Genomic DNA, 22,635 nt, shown 5'->3' on the forward strand with positions numbered 1-22,635 from the left:
GGCTCCTGAGTGGCGCAGTGGTCTAAGGCACTGCATCTCAGTGCTAGAGGCGTCACTTCCGTCCCTGGTTCGAATCCAGGGACGGAATCCACATCCGGATGCGTTTGGGAGTCCCATAGGGCAGCGCACAATTGGCCAAGCTTCATCCAGGTTTGCCCGGGGTAGGCTGTCAATATAATTAAGAATTGGTTCTTAACTGACTTGACTAGTTAAATAAATAGAAAATAACAATTTTGTGTTTGTCCTTCTTTCCCTCTGTGTGTAGGTATGTATGCATACTTTGATTCGTGCATCGGGCCGTCTCATTCTCTATATTCTAATTCCCTGTGTGTTAAATGTGTGTGTAGTTGCTAATTAGGGTCTCTCGTTAAGGTGATCTAATTGAAAGTCATTTTGACTGACAGGCCCAAAGTAATCACAGGCCTAATGAAACACTACTCTGTCTAATGAGAGGCATCTGTCCGAGGGAGAGAGAGTAAGACCACAGTGTATTTACACACGTAGCCAGCACGTTCATCAACCACCAAGGTGGGAAATGGGCTTGGTTTAGATAAGACAGAAAAATTGGGGTTGCGTTCACTACGCATGAAAAGGAATGTTGTCCGTTGCACAACGTTTTTGAAACGTTTTCCTACGGTGTACCCTGATGAATATGACTCATTATAAAAAGCCTCGTGGATACTCAATGGTTGGATTCTTTAGCGAACAGTTTGGCCTGATTCAACAAATGTAGTTTTTTTGATTGAACACTTTGATTCTTTATGGTAAATGAACACATGGAAAAGCTGTTTATATCACACAAATAAGCTGCATATATGTCATTCACATCAGTCCCTCCAAAAGCTTACTCATTTCCAATGGATTTACATATGGTTGTGAAAATAAAAGGCCAATGTTTGGGGCCAAAAGATGTGCATATGATCAAATTGTCTACAAGACGTGTCCATAACCTCCAGAAGGTTATTTAGCTTTTTAAAGCAGCAGCGTTTTCATGCCGAACATAACATTTATGTGCGGAATGTGCTCAGACAGGTACGAGCCACAGCTGAGCAAAATGAGAGCGAACACGAGAGGGAGAGAAAATGGAGGAAAAGGGATAGGAGATTGCATATTAGGCTTTTTGGCTCGGGCCTACGAGGCCAACCCTCATTGCATTCTTCACCACCAAATCCTCCATTTGGAATGCTTTCCCTTTAAGGCACAATCTGTAATTCGCTTTTGAGCCCAACGGCAGCCCTGCATCTCTGTTTGCGATAAAGCTGAGGGATGGGTCTAGTAGGGCAGTCTTCCCCAACGACGGTCCTGCAGTACCCCCACCAGCAAATGCTTTTGTCATAGCCCCAGACAAAAACACCTGATTCAACTTGTCAAGGGCTTGATGATTAGTTGACAAGTAGAATCAGGTGTGCTTGTCCAGAGGCCACAACAACAATATTTACTTGAGGACTGGAGTTGGGATAAACACTGTAGTAGGGAAATGTCACCACTCTTAAATTCATAGATGGAGCTTTTGATATATGGTTTGTTTGCATGTCAGAGCCACAGCACATCGGTGTTTGATCGTCTTCCACCTCCCCATCCACAGCCTTTTGTAACCTTAAAGGGAGTGTGTTCATTAGGCATCAAATGGAAGAAAATTCCCTGAAACCCTAATCTACGTTTTCTGTTGCATAGTGTTTAAAAATGTTTAAAAATGTTTTCCGTTGCACGCCCTAATCAACACAACAGTATAATAGTTATTTTTATTAAGGCATATACAGATGTTGTGGCAGGGGGAGTATACAGTAGCCTTTCATCCCCAGTACCCTACTGCTTCCTTGGCTGGGAAAAGAGCTGACTCCAGACTACCATTCCCCAAATCCTGGAATAGGCTTTATCCGTTGGGAATGAGAGAGGGTGAGATTGTGTGTCAGGCTGGCGTGTGTGTGGGCTTGACCAGCCAGTTCTTGTGCATTAGCCAAAGGGCAACTTCTACCCTGACGCTTTCATACCGAGGGAGAGAATGGTGGGGATTTACAATGTCAATGAGCACGACTTGTCCTTGATACAGTGTCATAGCACTGCCAGAATTAATGATCAATGGAGCTGAACGTAATGCAATTATCATATTCCATTGAATCAGTTAAAAACGCTGTTAATGTCTCATCCCCTATCCCAACCAGCCACAGATATCAAGCCAGATTTAAGACTAGGGATACATATTTTTCAAAAAATTCTACCAAGTTTCAATACCGGGAGTAGTGAAAATGTATCCCTTGAGTCCCGGGAAATAAAGCTAAAATCTGAAGTGCTTATTTAAGTGTTTAAAATCAAGATAGGGTCACCATTTTAGGGTTTTCCCAAAGTAAGATTGTCACTGTGCCACATTGCGTTTTTGGCTGCGCCACTTTGTAAAGATTTCACAGCAAGTGAAACTGATATAGTTAGTAATGATAGAGTAGCTTTGATCGCCAATGACCATTTTGTGAATTGCAAAACAGGCCGTTCATAAATTCTAAGCGTTATCATGCTACTCAAATAATCCAGAGCATTTCAGCAGTGGGCAAGTGTCAAGGTACACTATAGATAGATACATCATATCACGCACACAAAATTATGTTGACACCCCTTCAAATTAGTGGATTCGGCTATTTCAGCCACACCCGTTGCTGACAGGTATATAAAATCGAACCCACAGCCATGCGATCTCCATAGACAAACATTGGCAGTAGAATGGCCTTACTGAAGAGCCAAGTTGCACAGGGTGTGGTTCAGACACAGAGCCCCAAGCTTAATGATAAGCTTGGAGGTAGGTACTACAGTGTTGAATGCTGTGCTGTTCATTGACTACAGCTTTCTTACATAGGTATTCCTCTTGTCCAGATGGGATGGGGCAGTGTGATGGCGATTGCATCGTCTGGATCTATTGGGGCAAATTGTAGTGGGTCTAGGGTGTCCGGTAAGGTAGAGGTGATATGATCCTTAACTAGCCTCTCAAAGCACTTCATGATTCCAGAAGTGATTGCTACGGGGCGATAGTCATTAAGGTTAGTTACCTTTCGCCTTCTTGGGTACAGGTAAAATGGTGGATGTGATGAAGCATGTGGGGACAGGGAGAGATTGAACTGGGATAGGGAGAGACTGGGATAGGGAGAGTTTGAATATGTCCGTAAACGCTCCAGCCAGCTGGTCTGCGCATGCTCTGAGGACGCGGCTTGGGATGCCATCTGGGCTTGCAGCCTTGCAAGGGTTAACACGCTGAAATGTCTTACTCACGTTGGCCACGGAGAATGAGAGCCCACAGTCCTTGGTAGCGGGCCGCGTCGGTGGCACTGTGTTAACCTCAAAGCGGGCAAAGGTGGTGTTTTAGCTTGTCCGGAAGCAAAATGTCGGTATCTGCGGCGTTGCTGATTTTCCCTTTGTAGCCTGTGATTGTCTGTAGACCCTGCCACATACACTACCGTTCAAAAGTTTTGGGTCACTTAGAAATGTCCTCGTTTTTGAAAGAAAAGCAAAAAATGTGTCCATTTTAAAATAACATAAAATTGATCAGAAATACAGTGTAGACATTGTTAATGTTGTAAATGACTTTTGTAAGAAGCAATAAAACTGGCCTCTTTTAGACTAGTTAAGTATCTGGAGCGTCGGCATGTGTGGGTTCGATTACAGGCTCAAAATGGCCAGAAACAAATAACTTTCTTCTGAAACTCGCCAGTCTATTCTCGTTCTGAGAAATGAAGGCTGTTCCACGTTAGAAATTCCCAAGGAACTGAAGATCTCTTCACTGTTGACGTTGGGACTGGTGTTTTGCGGGTACTGTTGAGGACTTGTGAGGCGTCTGTTTCTCAAACTAGACACTCTAATGTACTTGTCCTCTTGCTCAGTTATGCACCGGGCCTCCCACTCCTCTTTCTATTCTGGGTTAGAGCCAGTTTGTGCTGTTCTGTGAAGGGAGTAGAAGACAGCGTTGTACGAGATCTTCAGTTTCTTGATAATTTCTAGCATGGAGTAGCCTTCATTTCACAGAACAAGAATAGACTGACCCATAAATGCTGATGCTCCAGATACTCAACTAGTTTAAAGAAGGCCAGTTTTATTGCTTCTTTAATCAGGACAACAGTTTTCAGCTGTGCTAACATAATTGCAAAGGGATTTTCTAATGATCAATTAGCCCTTTAAAATAATAAACTGGATTAGCTAACACAACGTGCCATTGGAACATTTTCCATAAAAAAATCATCCGTTTCCAGCTACAATAGTCATTTACAACATTAACAATGTCTACACTGTATTTCTGATCAATTTGATGACATTTTAGTGGACAAAAAAATTGCTTTTCTTTCAAAAACAAGGACATTTCTAAGTGATCCCAAACTTTTGAACAGTAGTGTACGTCTCGTGTCTAAGCCGTTCAATTTTGGTCAGAAGTAGGACACGCTACTACGCGAGCGATGAGCAAAATCCACCCATACGACATGCTAGCAAAATGTTCTAATCAGCTAATATTTGATCAATCTAAAATAAAGATGATCATGAGCAATGTTCCCTCTACTTTATTTTGGCGCTGAGCAAATTTCAGGTCTGCTTGAGCGCAAACTTGAAAGTTGTGAAAATTCTGTTCAACTTCCAGCGTGTGTTTACTGTGAACACTGAGGCTGTACCCGCTTTGTTACAATTGTAACAGTGCCAAATAAGCTACTGTGGCTATTTGATCATAATGTAGGCCTACCAGAGTGGCCTACCATCATAAACAATAGAGAAAATGCATTGACAAGAAAATAGTGGTTCTGTCATTCAGCCTACAGTAACAGCCATTTTGTGGTATTCAATTTAGGCCTACATTCCATGCGACTTTTGAAAAAAACATGCAGGGGTTGATATTAACCTATTTATCCATTTGTTAATCAGACAAGTAGGTGTCTGAATGTCTGAGTTTGATGCAGGAAACCACTTTACAAAATAAAATGCATTATTTTTCCCATACCATGATTATAGAGAATCAGACAAATCGTGCTACCCTCTGCCTATTGGCTACTTTGCTTTATTCAAACTTGTCTCAAAATACAACACTGCTCCTTTAAGATGAACAAAAGCTCTTTACCTGACTCACTTTTCAAAGAGGTCTAGAATTGTACATGTTTTGTGTTCTTGTAAGAAGCAATCACTCCCCCTATTGCTGACTACAAAGTATCTATAACTGGGCTAAAAACGTATTAACTAGCAAAGGATATGAACAAAATGTGCACACGTGGCTACATGCAGCTCTTACTTTTATCTCAAAACAAGTGCATCCTCTCACGACCATAGTCCAGTTCAAAGTAAATGGCACAGATATGTATATAGCATTGGTGTGTTTGCATATTGGCCTGCTGCAGCTCTAATTGGTTATGTCACACAGGTCTTGGTATTGTATGAGCTGAGTCGTGTGCAATAGATTCCTACTACGATGCGTTCTGCCTTAAACAAAATCTCTTGCATATTTCCTTTTGTTTCAGTATTTTACATTGAAAGTTGCTAATATTGCGTTTATCCGATCACAATTGCCACAGTAAAGTGAAATGTTGATAGTGTTAACAGGGAAAACAACAGAATGTTGAGTGAAATCAATGTAGCCTACTGTTTTCTAGAAATCTAGCTTTTTTTGGGGTTAGGACTCATTTAATTTCTGTGATGTCGGATCAGGCCTGGGCTCGGCCTTCAGCTCACATGGCTTGGGTCAGACTGGGATCGAATGTTCAGTCCGATGAGAACTCTAAACTGCATTTGGGTCTGGTGTGCGGTCTGTTAGTGTCAATTATGTGTGTGCTTTGAATTTATGGCGACTTTGTGTGCCGTAAATACGCTAGGCTAAGGGTTTGCATGCATCGACTTGGTTGGCAAAAATAAAATAGCTAATATTTCAGTTTGCTGCTGCATGTCATGAATTGTCATGGGACGATCCCGGTTACCAGGGTTTTAATCCCTACTATGGACTGCCACAAAGCTATCCCCATAAATTGGATACAAGGCTCTCTCGTGGTTCTTTTTCTATTAGTTTTGTTCTTTGGTGCAATAACTGATGTTTAGTAGTTTTAGTGTAGATCCTTTGTCTGTCCTATTCATACATTTATGCTGTTACATTTAGGTTTGACTGCTATTTAGGTGAAAAATAAACTTGATCTTGAACGTGACCTGTCGCCCCCCCCTCCCCAGGGTCAGCTCTCCGGACAGTGGTCTCCACTCCTCCTCGGCACCCGGCAGCACGGACCCCTTCAGTGAGGAACTGGCCCCTAAGTTCTGGGACGAGCTGGGTCAGATCGGCCTCCCCGACGACATCAATGTCCAGTCCCTGTTTGACCCCACAGGCCAGTGCTGTGCCCATCTGCACTGTGCCGCCTGGTCCGAGGGGGTGTGTCGCGGCGAGGCCCAGGATTCACTGCTCTACGTGGACAAAGCCATAGACTCAGGGAGCACAGAGGTGAGATGTAACAGACAATCCATTGGGGGTGTGGGTGTTAGGATACAACCTTGTGTGTGTGCACATTCTCTCGCTCTCTCGCTCTCTCAACAAGTGATCAGCAGTGGGTTTCTTCGCGAGCTCAGTATTTGTGTACATTCGGGGGGTTCCCGATTTTCTTATAGGTCAATATCATTCAATTTGAAAATGTAAAACATGTCTTTTCTTTTTTTACCAGAGACAGCCATGTATGCATATATGTTTTAATCAAACAATAATTAACTTTGCTTTTACCAAGCTAAATGTATAACAACATAATGGTCATAATTTTATTTGAATGGTAAATCTCTTGATAAACTGGGTAAATTAAGATAGAATAGGCCTTGCCATACAGGTTACTGCATATTCAATAGCAGTGTGTAGCATGCATTGAGTTATTGAGCTTGTTTTGAATGGTCAGTGGCGTCTGATGCTACAGATGACAAAAAATCTGTTTGCCTTCTATTTGGGACTTACCTACTGATCAAAAACATTTGCATGAAGCATCACTCCGGCATAGATCCAAGATGGCGTAGCAGTCAAATGTGTGTTTTTTGTCTTGTCCTGTGCCGTGTTTTTATCGTTTTCTTCGTATATATTTTAATCTCACTTTTAATCTATGGATTGAATATACTCTCCTGCAACCCGCCTCACCCAATGGGGTACGGATCTGCTATCTTTATACTTAAGAACCGTGAACGCCCATCAGGAGCTTGCCAGCTAACTAGCTACTAGCTAATAGTCAGTTAGCCGCTCCTAGTGGTCCTCACCGTTAACTCCAGCCTCAGCCCGGTCAATTCCTGCCGGTCTGCACAGCGCGATATCTACCCAGAGCATATCGGACTGCTTTTTCTCTACCACATTTCCGGATTCCTACCGCAAGCTCTAAACCTTAACACCGGATCATCGCAGCTAGCTTCGATCCGAGTGGCTACTCCTGGCTAACGTCTCTGTCCCGAAGCAAGCACCAGTTAGCCTGGAGCTAGCTTTGAGCTCGGCCCATCTCTCGGCTAGCCGAAAAGGTCTATCAGCCAATTCTTGGGCTGCGATATCTCTTTCGCAATTGGCCTGGAATCTTTACTGCCGACACGGAACCCTGCCGATCCGTCACGACTGGTCTGCCGACGTAACCATCCGAGGTGGTTTCAACAGGCTGTAACGTTGCGACATCCCCTGAGGCCCATCTGCTATCCCCGGCCCGCTAGCTGTCTGAATCGCCGTGTCTCCTTCTAGCGTAGTAGCGACTACTGAATTGGATCCCTGACTCATCTATTGCTACTCTCTGGACCCGATAATCACTCGGCTACACATGTCTCTTCCTAATGTCAATATGCCTTGTCTATTGCTGTTTTGGTTAGTGATTGTCTTATTTCACTGTAGAGCCCCTAGCCCTGCCCAATATGCCTGAGATAGCCCTTTTGTTCCTCCCCCATACAGGCGGTGACCTCACCTGCCTTAACACAATGTGAGGGTGCAGGGGAGGCCACATTATAGATAATTGACTATTCTAGCTTGTAATTTGCTGTCTTGATATTGGTTGAGGCTAAATAAAACTCTGAACTAATACAATGACTTCATTGAGGAAATGGAAATGTTGGACTTGCCCAACTATGATGACTTATTTGGTGGTGTGCACTCGGAGTGTGTGTTTTTGTGATTGAGCTAGGACAGGGCGATTATGCCATGTTTTCCTTTATACTGGTATTGATGTATGGACCGATTTGGGTTTTTAACTGTACCTTCTATAACGGTATTTCAATATTTGGTTTGTTAAACGTGATATGCAACTCCAGAGAGTGTAATGTCCATTTTAGGCACGACAACGCCTATTCCCCCTCAGGAGACGGAGCGGTACTGGAGTGCCAAGTCTTGGTCCAAAAGTCTTCTAAACAGCTTCTACCCCCAAGCCATTAGAATCCTGAGCCACTATTCAAATGAGTTTATTTTAGTAAAAAGTTAACACTTATTTTTCTTTTTAAGTATTGTTGCTTAGGGGGTTGTAATGTAAGCATTTCACATTTCGGCGAAAAATACAATTAGATTTGATTTGACAAGCACTTTCTTGCCGTTCACTCTGCAGTCTGCATGGTCAGATAAATGCAGAAAGGTGTTGGTGACAATGATGCTGCTTTCTATAATCGTTCTAGAACTACAATATTAGTTTGTGTTTCTTACCGTCTGCTAACTACTCTCCGCTAGTTTATCTTTTCATAGCAAGTTCCGGTTAAAATGTGTTGTTAGCCACCAATTGCTAGTTAGCTGGCTATCTAGCTTGCTTCATGTATTAAGAGTTAGCGCACATGTAGCTAGCTAATACAGCCTGGTACAAGTGCTGGTGAAGGCCTAGATAAGAATGTTTGTGCAATGATATTTATGAAAATTATTTTAGTTTGAAGTGTGAAGTATCAAATCAAAGTTTATTGATCATGTACATGGTTTTACAAATGTTATTGCAGGTGCAGCGAAATCCTTATAAGGAGCTAGAAACAGGGTGACCTGTCTGCACCATCATGTCAAAATAATCCGAATGGAGAAAGCCTTATTGAAATCACTTATTTGTGTTGCCGTCCTAGGTTCATGAACTACTCATAAATCAGGGTTAGAATTTTTATTATTAAAAAAACATAAAATAACACCAAATATTCTGATATTTTGGCCATTTCGCCCAGCCCGAGAGAGAGGGTGTGTGTGTATTTGAAAAACCTATTGTTGGTAGGTTGTCTGAGGGCAGTTTTGTGTGTGTGTGTGTGTGTGAGCTCTAGATGGGGCCCTGTTAAAGGTTGTCCCTGGCACTACAGTGAGGCTCATTGGGGTGTAAAGCAGAAAAGGTCACGGTGCTCAGGAGACTGCAACTCTGAAGGTTAACACACACTGTGACACACCATACACTTTTATTCGCACATGTACACGGATGCACCGACAGCCTGGCATACAACTTACCCAGCTCTGAAAGTCATACACATTCACACACACAGCTGACGCACACACTACCCACACACACAAGCTATCATCACCTCCATATAAGGTTTGTCTGATTGCATTTGCATCCTAAATCGGCTAAAAAGGTCTAATTTAGCTCTCACTCCTGTGTATATTAGTGAGCCTGTGTGTACAGCGCCTTCAGAAAGTATTTCCAGCCCTTGACTTATTACATATTTTGTTGTTACAGCCTGAATTCAAAATGGATTAAATATATACTTTTTTGTCACTCATCTATATACAATACCCCATAATGACGAATTGAAAACATGTTTTTAGAAATCAATGAACATGTATTGAAAATGAAATATAGAAATAGTATTCACACCCTTGAGTCAATACTTTGTAGAAGCACCTTTGGCAGCGATTACATCTGAGTGTTTCTGGGTTTCTAAGTTTTCTATTTCCCATTCATTCTTAAAAAAAATAATAATATACCTGTCAAATTGGTTGTTGATCATTGCTAGACAACCATTTTCAGGTCTTGCTATACATTTTCAAGTTTAACATTGTAGATTTTACCTTGTGTTTTAGGGTATTGTCTTGCTAAAAGTTGAATTTATCTCCCCAGTGTCTGGTGGAAAGCAGACTGAACAAGGTTTTTCTCTTGGATTTTGCCTGTGCTTCGCTCCATTCCGGGTATTTTTTTCCCTTGAAAACAACCCCAGACCTCAACGATTACAAGCATGATAACATGATGCAGCCACCACTATGCTTGAACATATGGAGAGTGGTACTCAGTAATGTGTTGTACTGGATTTGTCCCAAACAACACCTTGTATTCAGGACAAAAAGTGAATTGCTTTGCCGCAGTTTTGCTTTAGTTCAGACTGCATGTTTTGGCTTTTTAAAAATATTCTGTAAAAAAATTTAAAAACATAAAAATAAAAATCAATTATGACATGATGGGGTATTGTGCGTAGGCCAGTGACATAAAAAAAAAAATCAGACTGTAACACAACAAAATGTGGAAAAAATCAAGGGGTGTGAATACTTTCTGAAGGCACTGTATGTGGCTCCCTAGTGGCACATCGGTCTAAGGCACTGCATCTCTGTGCTAAAGGCGTCAATATAGACCCTGGTTTGATTCCAGGCTGTATCACAACCGGCCGTGATTGGGAGTCCCGTAGGGTGGCGCACAATTGGCCCAGTATTGTTAGAGTTGGGCCGGGGTAGGCCGTCATTTCAAATAAGAATTTGTTCTTAACTGACTTGACTAGTTAAATAAAGGTTAAAGAAATACAAATGTGTTAGCCTGTGTATGTGTGTGTGACAGAGGCAGCCCATACACTAGTATCTTTGTATGAGTATCATATGTAGGCCTATCCTATGGATGATTATGTGTAGGCCTATCTACTGTATGTGTGTGTGATAGAAACAGCATAGTTTTTCGGCAGAGGCTGTTGGTTGCCCAGTCAGAGCTCTCCCACCAGTGGTATTCTGCACTTCAAGTGTGTGGTGACAACGTTTGGCAGCGAGCCATGAAACCCCCAGGCATTAGGACATCAGGATACACTTCAGACCCTTACACCGTAGCCCTGCATTTAAGGTGCTATAACCTTATCTTTTTATTTTTTTACATTTTTATTTCACCTTTATTTAACCAGGTAGGCTAGTTGAGAACAAGTTCTCATTTGCAACTGCGACCTGGCCAAGATAAAGCATAGCAGTGTGAACAGACAACACAGAGTTACACATAGAGTAAACAATTAACAAGTCAATAACACAGTAGAGAAAAAAAGGGGAGTCTATATACATTGTGTGCAAAAGGCATGAGGAGGTAGGCGAATAATTACAATATTGCAGATTAACACTGGAGTGATAAATGATCAGATGGTCATGTACAGGTAGAGATACTGGTGTGCAAAAGAGCAGAAAAGTAAATAAATAAAAACAGTGTGGGGATGAGGTAGGTGAAAATGGGTGGGCTATTTGCTGTTGAAGTGGACCAGACTGGTCCACTTCATGTCTGACTGACTCATTGGTAAGACGAAGCAACACAGGCCAGGTTCTTCTTGCTAAACTATGTGTAGCAGTGTGTGTTGCGTTCTTCTACAGAATTTTTTTTTATAGGCAATGGGATATTTCATAATTTTGCTAGATATTTAAATGTTAAATCGACAGGTTTCTAAGTTTAACTCACAGTTCTTCTACACTCTGTGTTTGAAAGTTGGGGCTATTACCCTTTTCACACTACTGAGTTGACTATCCAAAAGGATAATGTGAAATAACATTTCCAAACCAGTATGGTTTGGGTTGGCACAATGGTGTGAAAACTGCTATGTGATACCAGTCTGGTCCAGTTCCCATAAGGCCTTGTTCCATTCTCAGTGGCACTGGACCAGATATCTATCCGTTGCAATTCCTCTCAGGTTTGCTCCATTTGGACGATAGCCATTTTGGCTCTTTGTATAGAAGGGAGAGTTTGGTTGGTTGGCCACTATCCTTCTGCCTCAACGAGGCCTCTTTCGGGGGTTGTTGGGAGAAAAGTGTGCTCAAACAATCGGTATGGCGAGATGGAAACTCTCCCTTTTTTATGAAATATTTATATTTCTGCTTGGTGTGGATTAGGAAAGAGAACCCTGAACCACACTGTAATGCGATTACAGCAGTCGTGTTTTATGATTATTTTCAACAAAGCAACGGAGGATTATGGTTTGAAGAGAAGGGGAGACATTATTTTGAAGGGGTTACTTTATTTTCATTACTCCCTGAAGAGTTGATGGGTGTTGTGAGCATAGAAATAGAATTATGGAACATTGACTTGAGTTGGAATGTCTGTTATATTCATTCTATTTCTATGGTAATACGTTCTTGTCTGGGACGTCCCACGCTGGGCTTGGTCCTGTCTGCGACGTCATCCCACAGAATATCCTTCCCATTCTTTTTTTTTTCATTAAACCTTTATTTAACTAGTGAAGTCAGTTAAGAATAACATCTTATTTACAATGCCTCAAGGAAGTCGCTGGTGCACGGGCGGTAATTGCCCAATGCTCGGTGTAAAAATGTGTTGTTGCATGTTGCCCCCCCCCCCCCCGGCCAAGGGTTTTTAGAACGAGGGAGGGAAAGAGAGCGAGAGCAACATAAAAGTGCTGACTTGAGTCATTTTGACTTCAAGGCCCCATTCTTTCTCTGCTCTTGACGGCTTTCATTATTCAAAGACGAGCTCTCATTCTCGGGCCGCGGTTTAAATGTCAGTCTATATTCAGGTGCTACTGCCAGGTTCGCTCGCCTTGTACCAGAGCACTTCATTTAAGCAGTCTTTTTAAAAATCATAATAGCACTTCTCTACCATTACCGAGGTCGGCTTCAACTTCAACCTGGGTTTTGAATCCGATATGCATTTTGCTTCTTAATTTCAATGGCGGGGCATGATGAAAACTAATGAGAAATTTTATGTGGAAAAGCAACATTTCCTTTTAGACTGGGAGGGGTTAGAGCTGAAATGTGTCAATAACTTGACAATTGTTGTTAGCACGTGTGAATTGATGTTTAAAACACTTTTAGTAAGTGCCAAAACTGAAATCTGTGCTTATTTAGAAGCATTCCATGTAGCAAGTGTAGATCAAGCATAGGGCCTCCAATGACAGTGTCTGACTAAAACTGAACAGCTAAACTGGGGGTCTGTTCAGGAGGATGCAACTATGCGGGATGTTTAGATAGAAATGTATTCTTTGGAACCGATATGATTCTGTCAGGTTGACAGGGAATCGTGTCAGGCTCTGTTCTATTTCTATCTGCAATGTTCAGAAAGTTTCAAATAAATTAACACCCCCCCCCCCCCCCGTTGGGTAATATTGTGTGAAACCAGGAACATCTAAGAATCGGAACTAGCTTTTTCTTAATCTCATTCTCGCTCGCTCGCCCTCTCGGTCTCTGTCTGTGTTTTGCAGTGCTGTGCATACTGTAAGCGCCTTGGAGCATCTATCAAGTGCTGTGAGGAAGGCTGCTGCCGCTCCTACCATTTCCCCTGCGCCGCCGCCGCTGGAACTTTCCAGGACCTGCGCCGACACACTCTCCTATGCCCAGACCACCTCCAGCTGGCCTCACAAAGATGTGAGTATAGACCCTTTGTCCCACTGGGAGAATGAGGATAACTAGATTTCACAATAGATGTCTAGTAGACAAAAGGCCAACACTAGACACAACACAATGCTTACGATAAGTGACATAATATTTATGCCAACTCTTATCTATTCTGATTCTTACTGAAGAACCAATTCTAACTGATTTCACAGCTGATATTTCCCTTGGTTACAAGCAGCCATGACATGCTGCAGAATCAGTGTCACACAGGTTTCATGAATTTTTATGTTTTGGCTAGTATGTGAAATTCAAAGTGATGTTACTTTCTCATTGAATAAAATGTCTTTACACATGATTCTTGAAAAAATGTGCAGCATTTATGTTAACGTAATGGTCCGTAAAGTTACATCCCAGTCCATGTGTTCAGTGAAATGTTCCTTTTGGAGTATGTTGTCCCTTTAAATATAGTCCCTCCCTGAACTGTCCCTTTAATATTAAGTCCCCTCCATGAACTGTCCCTTAAACTCTTATCAGTCCCGAGATTCCAGCAAAAATGAGAAGTTATTTATCTGTATGTCCAGCCCTTTTATTTAGCTCCACAATGAAGTGTTTTACCATTTTCCTTTCAGGACAACAAGGGCTACAGGTAGAACACAATTTGACATAAACAGTTGTATTCATGAGTGTTATTGACAAATGTCAATAAATAAATAACTGTCCGCCAAAGCAAAAACCTGATAAAAGTAAATGTAATTTGAATGCTGTAAGTGCAGATTTCTTTTACTCACTGGGAAATGAATATCCAACTAGTCACTAACAACTGTGCGGAGTTTGGCGTTTGTGACAGAAACTGTGATCTTATTACAGTATTATAGACATTACGTCCTAGGATTTCCTATGATCTTCTATGTAGATGAGCCCCTTACAATATTATAAACACTATGTCCTGGGATTTCCTATGGTCTTCTATGTAGAATAACCCCTTACCTTCGACCGACTCGTGCAGCCTGTGAGTGTCAGAGTAAAACATGTAATGTGTGTGTTCGTGAGAGTAGCTTTTAATAGTTAGTTGTAACTCAAATCATTCAGACTCTACAGACGTCTTTGTAAAAAGACCAGGGCCCCTTCGGGATCTGCCCTTGTCTCACAAACACCTCTAGCTCAGCCCACGTTGCTCACACAGACGGATGCAGAAGAAATGGACAAATCCAATGGTACAACCCAGAAGTCTGTAACTCAAACACACAATGTTTAAAAGGGGTTACCGTGGGACTCATTGGGTTAATATGATTTTCCTCCTTACCTACAGTTAAAGAGGAGGTGAAGTGCTTGTTGTGTGGCAGCGCTGGAGACCTGCAGGACCTGCTCTTCTGCAGCTCGTGCGGGCAGCACTACCACGGGGCGTGTCTGGACGTGAGTGTCACCCCCCTGAAGAGGGCCGGGTGGCAGTGCCCCGAGTGCAAAGTCTGTCTGACCTGCAGGTAATGGCTGTGTGCCCTAGTAGCCATTTGCGCTAGTTAGCTGAGTGCGCTTTTAACCATTGTGCTAGTAGCCATCATGTGATGTTGTCACGTAGTTGACTGACAATGGCAAAGTTATTTAGACAATTACCTAAGATGACTGAGTTGACACAAAATGGACCCCATTCCTAACTCTGTCACTCCCCTGAGCCATAGTCCACTCACCATTCATCCTCATCCCGAGTGCAAAAACTCCACTGACTTATGTGATTTCTATCAGGGATAGCTATGAACTAATAGGAAAACATGTCTGGTCCTGCACCCAGCTGAATATAGACAGCCCACTGTTTTTTTTTTGTTCTTCAAAGAAACCGAAAAAAGAGAATTGAGCCATTTGGGAGATGGTGTTGAGGAGTCCGTTTCGATCTGGTTGGAGTTTTCTGTTTTCTGAAGGGTCTATAGGAAGATAAAAGGGGAAAGAGTCTTATTTTTTTGCATGTGGAATTAATAACAAGCGTATTTTGCAGGAGCATGGGAGCATTAAAAGAAAAGATAAGAGAGCTGGTGAGATTTGTGTGCATACTGTGTTTGATCAGCCTCAAGCTCCCTACACATACAACCAGCCAAGCAAAGTAAATTCCTTTGCAGCGCAGTCTGCTTTAATGTAAAGTGTTTTTCTTTGTGGAAGGGGATGTGTTGTGTGTGTGTGTGTGTGTGTGTTGTGGTGGGTGAGTGAGTGGGTGTGTTGTAGGGCTATGTGCGTGCATGTGTGGTCTCTGTAGTGTGTGTGGTTGGGGAGGCTCTGTGTGTGTGTGTGTGTGTGTGGTGGTATATGCTTGTGAGGAGTCACATTTTGGGGGAGTATAGTAAAGAATAGATGAAAGACTGGGATGACTAAATCTGAGAGATGATGAGTCAAAGTGCTCCAGGTGTGGAGAGTTGAAGCCAGCAAATGATGTAATTGGAAACCAAGAGCATGAACTACTGGTGTGTCTCTTTTTAAGGACAGCTCTTTAAGATTTTTGTAGAGTTTGCTTAACTCTGAACGTGTTCATTTCATGGAAGTGAGCTCCCCTACTAAGACCATGTTTTTGGTAGCGTAATGATTAGCACGCTAGCCTCTGGGGAGTGAAGTGTTGTTGATTTGAGCTGGAATCCTGCGTGGGACATGCAGGTTTATTTCTGTTGCATTGACTTGTCGTGGGCTGTCAATCAAATCACATTTTATTAGTCATATGCGCCGAATACAACAGTGAAATGCTTAATTATGAGCCCCTAACCAACAATGCAATGTAAAATAAAATAAAAAATACGATTAAGAAATAAATGTAACAAGTAATTAAAAAGCAGCAGTAAAATAACAATAGCAAGACTATATACAGGGGGGCACCAGTACAGAGTCAATGTGCGGGGCACCGGTTAGTTGAGGTAATATGTACATGTAGGTAGAGTTATTAAAGTGACTGCATAGATGATAACAACAGAGAGTAGCAGCGGTGGTAAAGAGGAAGGGGTGGATGCAAATAGTCTGGGTGGCCATTTGATATGATGTTGGCTTATGGCTTGTGGGTAGAAGCTGTTTAGAAGCCTCTTGGACCAAGACTTGGCGCTCTGGTACCGCTTGCCGTGCGGTAACAGAGAGACAGTCTATGACTCGGGTGGCTGGAGTCTTTGACAATTTTTAGGGCCTTCCTCTGACACCGCCTGGTATAGAGGTCCTGGATGGCAGGAAGCTTGGCCCCAGTGATGTACTGAGCCGTACGCACTACCCTCTGTTGTGCCTTGCGGTCGGAGGCCAAGCAGTTGCCATACCAGGCAGTGATTCAACCAGTCAGGGGATGCTCTCGATGGTGCAGCTCTAGAAACTTTTGAGGATCTGAGGACCCATGCCAAATCTTTTCAGTTTTCTGAGGGGGGAATAGATTTTGTCGTGCCCTCTTCATGACTGTCTTGGTGTGCTTATACCAAGGAACTTGAAGCTCTCATTCTGCTCCACTGCAGCCCTGTTGATGAGAATGGGGGCGTGCTTCGTCCTCTTTTTCCTGTCTACAATCATCTCCTTTTGTCTTGATCACGTTGAGGGAGAGGTTGCTGTTTTGGCACCACATGGACAGGTCTCTGACCTCCTCCCTATAGGCTGTCTTGTTGTTGTCGGTGATCATACCTACCACTCATCGGCAAACTTAATGATGGTGTTGGAGTTGTGCCTGGCCATGCAGTCATGGGAAAGGGCAGTGTGGAGTGCAGTAGAGAGTGCACTCCAATCATGGGCAGAATGTAACGGAAGCTCTTTATGTTGGGCTCCCGAGTGGCGCAGCGGTCTAAGGCACTGCATCTCGGCGCTAGAGGTGTCACTACAGACCCTGGTTCGGTTCCAGGCTGCATGACACCCGGCCGTGATTGGGAGTCCCATAGGGCAGTGAACAATTGGTCCAGCGTTGTCCGGGTTTGGCTGGGATAGGCCGTCATTGTAAATAAGAATTTGTTCTTAACTAGTTAAATAAAGTTTAAATATAACATTTTTGAGGGAGATCGCATTTGTGATTGTGGGCATTGAATGCCTGCTGCCTATATGTACTACTGGGATAAGAGGCCTACTGTAAAGCCTGTATGTAGGGATAAGAGGCCTACTGTAAAGCCTGTATGTAGGGATAAGAGGCCTACTGTAAAGCCTGTATGTAGGGATAAGAGGCCTACTGTAAAGCCTGTATGTAGGGATAAGAGGCCTACTGTAAAGCCTGTATGAAGGGATAAGAGGCCTACTGTAAAACCTGTATGTAGGGATAAGACGCCTACTGTAAAGCCTACACCATGGTGTTGAGCTGAGATAAGCTTACAAGGGAGAGAGTTGGAAAAGCTTAGTGAAAATATAGTGCCGTTTTAATAACAGATGGAGAGCTGGGGAATTGGTGGGGGGAGAGGGATGTGGGCCAGGGTGTGTTGGTTAGGCAGCAGCAGCACTCAGAGTGATATAGGGACGTGTGTGTGTGTGTGTGTGTGCGCGTGACTCCACTGCACAGCTGTAAATATCAGATGACGTTCTCATTCAGGTTTGATTCTTGTCATCTGAAATACAGGCTACTGGGATTTGATAGATTTCTGGTCTCTAGCCTCTTCACTAATACCATAACCACACACACACACACACACACACACACACACACACACACACACACACACACACACACACACACACACACACACACACACACACACACACACACACACACACACACACACACACACACACACACACACACACACACACCACATAAATCTTACATTTAGGTCTCTTGATTTATTCTTTGAACAACATTCATGCATCCAAAATCTGCCACGGAGGGACGGTTCTCGATGGCGGGTGCCGTTTAATGGTGCGTTTGATTGGCTCGACTAATTTAGAATCTTGACGTTCAGGGAATTGGATTCTATGAAGGAAACGTGTTCTTTTCTCGTTCCTGTAACAACTTATGTGTCCCAGGTAATGGAAAAAGACGTCATGTTCACAACGTGGTGTGTGAGATAATTTGTGTGTTTATAAAATGTATTGCATTGAACATAATCAGTGAGGGTGTTTTACCCCCCACTGACAAACCAAATTTGAATTCTCAACTGTCTGGCTGGCTTTCTTTTATTCCTTGTACTCTATTGATAAATTAATGTAGTTGGTCTTATTCCTAAACTCTGAATCAGTCAGCGATAAAGAACCTATAGACACTGAGACCCTGGAGGACCAGACTCAATGATCCCTCTCCTGAAGCACACAGATAAAAACCAAAGTGACAGTTGAAAATGGTTAGGGTGTCTGTCTTTGCGGTTGGGAAACATAAACCCTAGTGCTGTCCATACTACAGTACTCCCTTGCCATTTTTCTCTCTAGTCTAGGTTATGTGTGTGTTACATTGGGTGTGTAATTTTGTGTGTGTCGTATATTATTGTGTGTGTGTTGCAGGAACCCGGGAGAGGACAGCAAGATGCTGGTCTGTGACATGTGCGATAAAGGCTATCACACCTTTTGTCTCCAGCCTACCATGAAATCCATCCCCACCAACGGTTGGCGGTGCAAGGTAAGAAACACTCCAAATACTTTATACAACACAGGGAATACCATCAGGCCGAGACAGGAGAGTATGCATGAGGTATAAAGTGCTGCCAATTTACCCCACGGGGGAAATGCTCTGAAGGAACGTGCGTGAAGCTCTTGTCTTTTTGAAGCAAGTCTCCCTGCACCGTTTCACCCTTCCCCCGGCCTCTCTCTTTTCTGTTCCTCCCTCTGTCTCTCACTCTTGTTATTTTCTCCGTCTCTCAGTTGCCTCCTCAGACTCTTCCGTCTGTTTTACCGTACCCCCATTCCTCTCATTCTTGCACCTCTCTCTCTCTTTTTCTGTCTCTCTCCGTCCCTCCACTGTCCCCTAAGACTCTTCCGTCTGTTTTACCGTACCCCCATTCCTCTCATTCTTGCACCTCTCTCTCTCTTTTTCTGTCTCTCTCCGTCCCTCCACTCACCCCTAAGACTCTTCCGTCTGTTTTACCGTACCCCCATTCCTCTCATTCTTGCACCTCTCTCTCTTTTTTCTGTCTCTCTCCATCCCTCCACTCACCCCTAAGACTCTTCCGTCTGTTTTACCGTACCCCCATTCCTCTCATTCTTGCACCTCTCTCTCTTTTTTCTGTCTCTCTCCGTCCCTCCACTGTCCCCTAAGACTCTTCCGTCTGTTTTACCGTACCCCCATTCCTCTCATTCTTGCACCTCTCTCTCTCTTTTTCTGTCTCTCTCCATCCCTCCACTCACCCCTAAGACTCTTCCGTCTGTTTTACCGTACCCCCATTCCTCTCATTCTTGCACCTCTCTCTCTCTTTTTCTGTCTCTCTCCGTCCCTCCACTCACCCCTAAGACTCTTCCGTCTGTTTTACCGTACCCCCATTCCTCTCATTCTTGCACCTCTCTCTCTCTTTTTCTGTCTCTCTCCATCCCTCCACTCACCCCTAAGACTCTTCCGTCTGTTTTACCGTACCCCCATTCCTCTCATTCTTGCACCTCTCTCTCTCTTTTTCTGTCTCTCTCCATCCCTCCACTCACCCCTAAGACTCTTCCGTCTGTTTTACCGTACCCCCATTCCTCTCATTCTTGCACCTCTCTCTCTCTTTTTCTGTCTCTCTCCGTCCCTCCACTGTCCCCTAAGACTCTTCCGTCTGTTTTACCGTACCCCCATTCCTCTCATTCTTGCACCTCTCTCTCTCTTTTCTGTCTCTCTCCATCCCTCCACTCACCCCTAAGACTCTTCCGTCTGTTTTACCGTACCCCATTCCTCTCATTCTTGCACCTCTCTCTCTCTTTTTCTGTCTCTCTCCGTCCCTCCACTCACCCCTAAGACTCTTCCGTCTGTTTTACCGTACCCCCATTCCTCTCATTCTTGCACCTCTCTCTCTCTTTTTCTGTCTCTCTCCATCCCTCCACTCACCCCTAAGACTCTTCCGTCTGTTTTACCGTACCCCCATTCCTCTCATTCTTGCACCTCTCTCTCTCTTTTTCTGTCTCTCTCCGTCCCTCCACTGTCCCCTAAGACTCTTCCGTCTGTTTTACCGTACCCCCATTCCTCTCATTCTTGCACCTCTCTCTCTCTTTTTCTGTCTCTCTCCATCCCTCCACTCACCCCTAAGACTCTTCCGTCTGTTTTACCGTACCCCCATTCCTCTCATTCTTGCACCTCTCTCTCTCTTTTTCTGTCTCTCTCCGTCCCTCCACTGTCCCCTAAGACTCTTCCGTCTGTTTTACCGTACCCCCATTCCTCTCATTCTTGCACCTCTCGCTCTCTTTTTCTGTCTCTCTCCATCCCTCCACTGTCCCCTAAGACTCTTCCGTCTGTTTTACCGTACCCCCATTCCTCTCATTCTTGCACCTCTCTCTCTCTTTTTTCTGTCTCTCTCCATCCCTCCACTCACCCCTAAGACTCTTCCGTCTGTTTTACCGTACCCCCATTCCTCTCATTCTTGCACCTCTCTCTCTCTTTTTCTGTCTCTCTCCATCCCTCCACTCACCCCTAAGACTCTTCCGTCTGTTTTACCGTACCCCCATTCCTCTCATTCTTGCACCTCTCTCTCTCTCTTTTTCTGTCTCTCTCCGTCCCTCCACTGTCCCCTAAGACTCTTCCGTCTGTTTTACCGTACCCCCATTCCTCTCATTCTTGCACCTCTCTCTCTTTTTTCCGTCTCTCTCCATCCCTCCACTGTCCCCTAAGACTCTTCCGTCTGTTTTACCGTACCCCCCATTCCTCTCATTCTTGCACCTCTCTCTCTTTTTTCTGTCTCTCTCCGTCCCTCCACTCACCCCTAAGACTCTTCCGTCTGTTTTACCGTACCCCCATTCCTCTCATTCTTGCACCTCTCTCTCTCTTTTCTGTCTCTCTCCATCCCTCCACTCACCCCTAAGACTCTTCCGTCTGTTTTACCGTACCCCCATTCCTCTCATTCTTGCACCTCTCTCTCTCTTTTTCTGTCTCTCTCCATCCCTCCACTCACCCCTAAGACTCTTCCGTCTGTTTTACCGTACCCCCATTCCTCTCATTCTTGCACCTCTCTCTCTCTTTTTCTGTCTCTCTCCGTCCCTCCACTGTCCCCTAAGACTCTTCCGTCTGTTTTACCGTACCCCCATTCCTCTCATTCTTGCACCTCTCTCTCTCTTTTTCCGTCTCTCTCCATCCCTCCACTGTCCCCTAAGACTCTTCCGTCTGTTTTACCGTACCCCCATTCCTCTCATTCTTGCACCTCTCTCTCTCTTTTTCTGTCTCTCTCCATCCCTCCACTGTCCCCTAAGACTCTTCCGTCTGTTTTACCGTACCCCCATTCCTCTCATTCTTGCACCTCTCTCTCTCTTTTTCCGTCTCTCTCCATCCCTCCACTGTCCCCTAAGAGTCTCCCAGCTGTTTTTATCCAGCAGTTGAAAATAGCTTTTGGGGCTTTTAGTGCCTTTTTTGTAGTGGCTTTTTGTGCCGCAGGAGGTGGGGGGAGATACAAACCTCAAACATGGGCAGTAAAGTTTGTTTCCCCCGGCTTTGCTGTGGGTTGCAGTGGGGGCACGCAAGCACCCAAGCTTTCATCTCTGCTATTGAGCTCTGTATTAAGTCATAAAAGGGAGATTCTGGGCTTAGTGTGGTTGCTAAAATGGAGGGAAGAGAAAACTGTAGACGCATAAGAGTAGAGTGCCATAAGCTGAGATGGCCCCCAACCTTTATACCGTGCTGTAAAGGGAAACAGTATTTCTTATCGCATTCTGGAAGACTCGGGACTTGTGAGGATTTCTTTGTTTCAATCTTTTATCTTTCAAACCAAAATGTTTGTTTTCATTCACCCATTTTACTTAGTTACTGTGTGGTACAAAGGGGAGAAGTCGAAAATGTCTTCCCAGGACCCGCAATGCTGCTGTTTTGTTTCCACATTTATTGGAGCAGAAATTCATCATGTTGTGCCATTTTAAAGGGAAAATCCATTCAAGATAAACATTTGTCAAAATATTATATACAGTACCAGTCAAAAGTTTGAACACACCTACTCATTCCAGGGTTTTTCTTTATTTTTACAATTTTCTACATTGTAGAATAATAGTGAAGACGTCACAACTATGAAATAACGTGTTAAACAAATCAAAATATATTTGAGATTCTTCAAAGTAGCCACCCTTTGCCTTGATGACAGCTTTGCACACTCTTGGCATTTGCT

The 22,635-nt window shown here is 43.7% G+C and overlaps 1 protein-coding gene across 1 annotated transcript in view; it reads left to right on the plus strand.

Annotated features, from left to right (window-relative positions):
* Window positions 1-22,635, plus strand: part of LOC135516953 (histone-lysine N-methyltransferase 2C-like) — a 119,579-nt gene that overhangs the window by 67,963 nt on the left and 28,981 nt on the right. The window contains exons 6-9 of the mRNA XM_064941012.1: window positions 6,172-6,436; window positions 13,327-13,489; window positions 14,769-14,940; window positions 18,872-18,986. Of these exons, the coding sequence (XP_064797084.1) occupies window positions 6,172-6,436; window positions 13,327-13,489; window positions 14,769-14,940; window positions 18,872-18,986 (715 nt within the window). The remainder of the gene's footprint in view (window positions 1-6,171; window positions 6,437-13,326; window positions 13,490-14,768; window positions 14,941-18,871; window positions 18,987-22,635) is intronic.

This window comes from Oncorhynchus masou, chromosome 28, assembly GCF_036934945.1.
Source record: "Oncorhynchus masou masou isolate Uvic2021 chromosome 28, UVic_Omas_1.1, whole genome shotgun sequence".
Taxonomy (NCBI): domain Eukaryota; kingdom Metazoa; phylum Chordata; class Actinopteri; order Salmoniformes; family Salmonidae; genus Oncorhynchus; species Oncorhynchus masou.